We start from the raw sequence: 3,325 nt of genomic DNA, 5'->3' as shown, positions 1-3,325 counted from the left end.
CTTAGAAGCTGCATCGCGAGCAAAGGGGCTTTTAATTTGAAATGCTCCTGAAATGGCTGTGCCTTCCGATGCTTATTTTAGGCTTTTACGGTGAACGACGCACTCAGATTTGCATCAGCCCTCCGGAAGTCAAAAAATAACCTGACATGGCACTCTACTTATATGGAGTTATTATAATTTATGACAACGCTTTGACGGTGTGTGGGAATCCGGGATCCTTAATCAATCATTTAATCAGAAAAATTGAGGTTTTGAACACAGGGTCTTAGTTTAATTGTGGTGTAATTACCCTTATTTATGGGGTCTGTCCGAGAATTAAACATTTTACTATAAATAAGTAAAAAGACTAAATTAAAAAAAAAAAAAAACACAAAAACATATCATCTCAATCAAGCACCGGATTTCCTTTGACTAATCGGTTTACTTTAAACATCAATTAACGACCCAGTGTGACTGTAATAATAGCCTGATATCCCCCTGGCCCTTAGAATTAGGACCCCTGGTCTATGACAAAGAGGTTATACATGACTAGATTTTATATTGCCGTTAGAATGTCATATGTACGTGGGATTTTTCTAAATAGTTTTGGACTAATAGTTTTCCATGAGATTTGAAAGATGGCTGTGTGATTGTGCTTGCGTCCAAACCCACACTCGCTGCTCTGATTTTAAAGTGAACAGTGTATTACGGTAGATTTGTATACCTGGATGTATACAACATGAAAGTTAAATGGTCACAAATTTAGCAACACGTGTTAATCACTCTGTTTATCGAATTGCGTCATCATAACAATTCTTACATCATGGCCTCGTTGGTCGTCTGTGTAAAAATAGGCTGTCCTCGAAAGCTGTGTAACTGGCACAACTGACGTGGAATCATACACGGAGTGTCCAGCAGAGGGAGACATTTCCGTTATTAACTTGGCATTTAGATAGAAAGCGAATTTAAATCACAATGAATTTATATCAATTAAAACTTTTATTAATAAACTTAATTGCATTACAGATAAACAATAAATTACAGGTAAACAGGAGGATGCCATATTAAAAGCTGATAAACAGGTAATATCTTAATGTTATGTGAACTATGAACTGGGGTTTATTTGTGGTTTGATCATTTACAAATTCTGTCTATTAATTACCAAATTAATCTATTAATTACCTATTTTAACTGTTTAAAAATAATCACTTTAACTTCCTCTAATTATATTTATTAGTAGTAGTAGTAGTAGTAGAAGAAGGTTGTTGTGGTGGTATGACTGAACAGAGCGCTGATCTGGGACAGGGAAATCGAAGCGTTCCCCTCCACTACACACTCCTCAGGGTGGGTTGGTTTTCGAAAGCGAGACAAAGGGGCTGCAGTTGATTGGCTCTCTTTATGCGCGAACTCGCCGTCAGCCCTCTCGCGCACTCCGCGCTCCATTGACATGTAAATCAGGCTCCATAAATGCACCCCTTGGTTGCCCGCTCTAGCACAATACCCGCCTCGCTTGTTAGCGCCGTGTGTAGACCTTTGTTTCAGACTGCGCTCGCCGGCCATCTGCCCTCCATTCAGAAGCCGTAACGGCGCTGCGTGCTTGTTTGGAGCGCGCTCTCTCTCTCTCACTCTCTCTCTCTCTCGGATATCTGCACCACAGCAACATGGCCCCTGCCTCCCGCAACGGCAAGAGTGAGGATGACTATTATGGGATCAAAGGAGACAGAAAGGTACGAACTGTTTTGTGTGATCTTGCATCGTTCCAGGCTTTTCTAGTGTTTGCAGCGATGCTTAATGCTATGTAATGTTACATGTGTGCAGACGAGAAAGCCGCTGGTGGAGAAGAAGAGGCGCGCCCGGATTAATGAAAGTTTGCAGGAGCTGCGCTTGCTTGTGACCGACTCAGACGTAAGTCGAGCTGATCACTTGTCTAACTTTACCGCCTACACATACACATGACAGCTCGTTTTCTGCGGAACCAGGGCGAACAATTATCCTGCTTTAACACTCTTTGTGTCATCATTAGGCGCAGACAAAGATGGAGAACGCAGAAGTCCTGGAAATGACCGTGAAGCACGTGGAAAGTATTCTTCAAAACAGAGCGAAAGGTGAGTTAGGTGTGCTCAAGGATCATTTGCCAACTCTTTAATCAGAACCTTGAATAGATCAGCGTTGGGATCAAGACACTTATGTGTTTGTCTTTCCTTCAGCAGCTGACAGCATGAACCGTGAAGCGAGTGAGCGCTTCACCGCCGGTTATATCCAGTGCATGCATGAAGTGCACACGTTCGTGTCCAGCTGTCCCGGCATCGACGCCACCATTGCAGCGGACCTGCTCAACCATCTGCTGGAGTGTATGCCTCTGAACGACGAAGATCGCTTCCAGGATTTGCTTTCTGATTTGATGGTGGGAGATTGTGGGCCCGGTGGGGCTTGGTCGGGCGACGGGGTGTACTCCGTGCTGTCCCCACGCGATGGAGGCGCCTCCGGCAGAACCTCAGACCTCTCCCCGTCCCCGTCCAGCACATCAAGCGACGACCTGTGCTCGGACATCGACGAGACCGACACCGAGCACAGTCACGTGGACAGCCGGGACGCTCAGGATAACGTGCCTACTGTGTTCTACTCTAAGTCTGTATGGAGGCCCTGGTAGACGTGGACAGATCCCTGAAACGTAGCAGTGAGATGTATGCAACAGAACCTGTGTAGCTGTTAGGTATAATGTTAGTTCAGAGAAACTGGACATTTTAGCTGCGAACGAGAAGTGTGTGTAACAATTCTGAAAAGCTCTTCATGGTGAAACAGCCGCGCGTCAACCTAATAATAACACTGCAACATCAGCATCTTTGTAGCGTATTTAAGTGTTTTTTTTTGTATAAGTAATAAAAAATAAATTAATTAAGATGAGACTGTTTTGATGAGTATTTCTAGAAAGTGCTTATCTGTATTTTATTATTGTAGACAGAAAATGTAAATATTTCATTGTTGCTGTAGATATATTGATGACATGCGTTTTCTTCATTAAAACATTTCTTCTTTTACAATGTATTCATTTGTTTTTGTCTTGTGGGATAAAATGCAAGAAGCACCCCTTGCACTACTAAAGCAGGGATGTCTCATAACAGACATGGGATATAATTACATATAATTACATACAATTACACGTCATCAGACTTCACACACTAGCTGGCCACAATTGAATTTTATGCGTAGAATTCTTAGACATAAAAAAAAAAAATTAACAATTGAAATAAGCAAAGGTCAAGAGCACAGGGGGCATCGTTCCCACACTTTGCTTATGCAGGCTTAAGGTGAGAAAGTACTCTTTGGAGTGTGTAGGAAACCCCAC

The 3,325-nt window shown here is 42.7% G+C and overlaps 1 protein-coding gene across 3 annotated transcripts; it reads left to right on the top strand.

Moving 5' to 3' along the window:
• The first annotated feature begins 998 nt into the window (after positions 1-998).
• On the top strand, positions 999-2,978 carry hes6 (hes family bHLH transcription factor 6). 3 transcript variants are annotated; one of them, XM_053486885.1, is made up of 5 exons: positions 999-1,061; positions 1,637-1,706; positions 1,798-1,884; positions 2,003-2,084; positions 2,187-2,978. In XM_053486885.1, the coding sequence occupies exons 2-5, from the start codon at positions 1,641-1,643 to the stop codon at positions 2,627-2,629; spliced, it is 678 nt and encodes a 225-aa protein (XP_053342860.1). In that variant the 5' UTR covers positions 999-1,061; positions 1,637-1,640; the 3' UTR covers positions 2,630-2,978. The 3 variants fall into 3 exon arrangements, with proteins under 3 accessions (XP_053342860.1, XP_053342862.1, XP_053342859.1); XM_053486887.1 differs by lacking the exon at positions 999-1,061 and having other exon boundaries at positions 1,302-1,706; positions 2,190-2,978; XM_053486884.1 differs by lacking the exon at positions 999-1,061 and having other exon boundaries at positions 1,303-1,706.
• The last annotated feature ends 347 nt before the right edge of the window (positions 2,979-3,325 follow it).

This window comes from Clarias gariepinus, chromosome 25 (genome assembly GCF_024256425.1).
Source record: "Clarias gariepinus isolate MV-2021 ecotype Netherlands chromosome 25, CGAR_prim_01v2, whole genome shotgun sequence".
In the NCBI taxonomy this organism is placed as follows: Eukaryota; Metazoa; Chordata; class Actinopteri; order Siluriformes; family Clariidae; genus Clarias; species Clarias gariepinus.
Note: the sequence above shows the minus strand (reverse complement) of the source record. Positions and strands in the feature narration are given on the sequence as shown.

What these genes read in the sequence shown, in the direction of transcription:
- hes6 (XM_053486885.1), top strand. Translation starts at nt 1,641, where the DNA reads ATGGCCCCTGCCTCCCGCAACGGCAAGAGTGAGGATGACTATTATGGG. An exon ending in GGATCAAAGGAGACAGAAAG is followed by an intron (nt 1,707 to 1,797) that starts GTACGAACTGTT and finishes ACATGTGTGCAG; the next exon opens with ACGAGAAAGCCGCTGGTGGA. An exon ending in TGCTTGTGACCGACTCAGAC is followed by an intron (nt 1,885 to 2,002) that starts GTAAGTCGAGCT and finishes TGTCATCATTAG; the next exon opens with GCGCAGACAAAGATGGAGAA.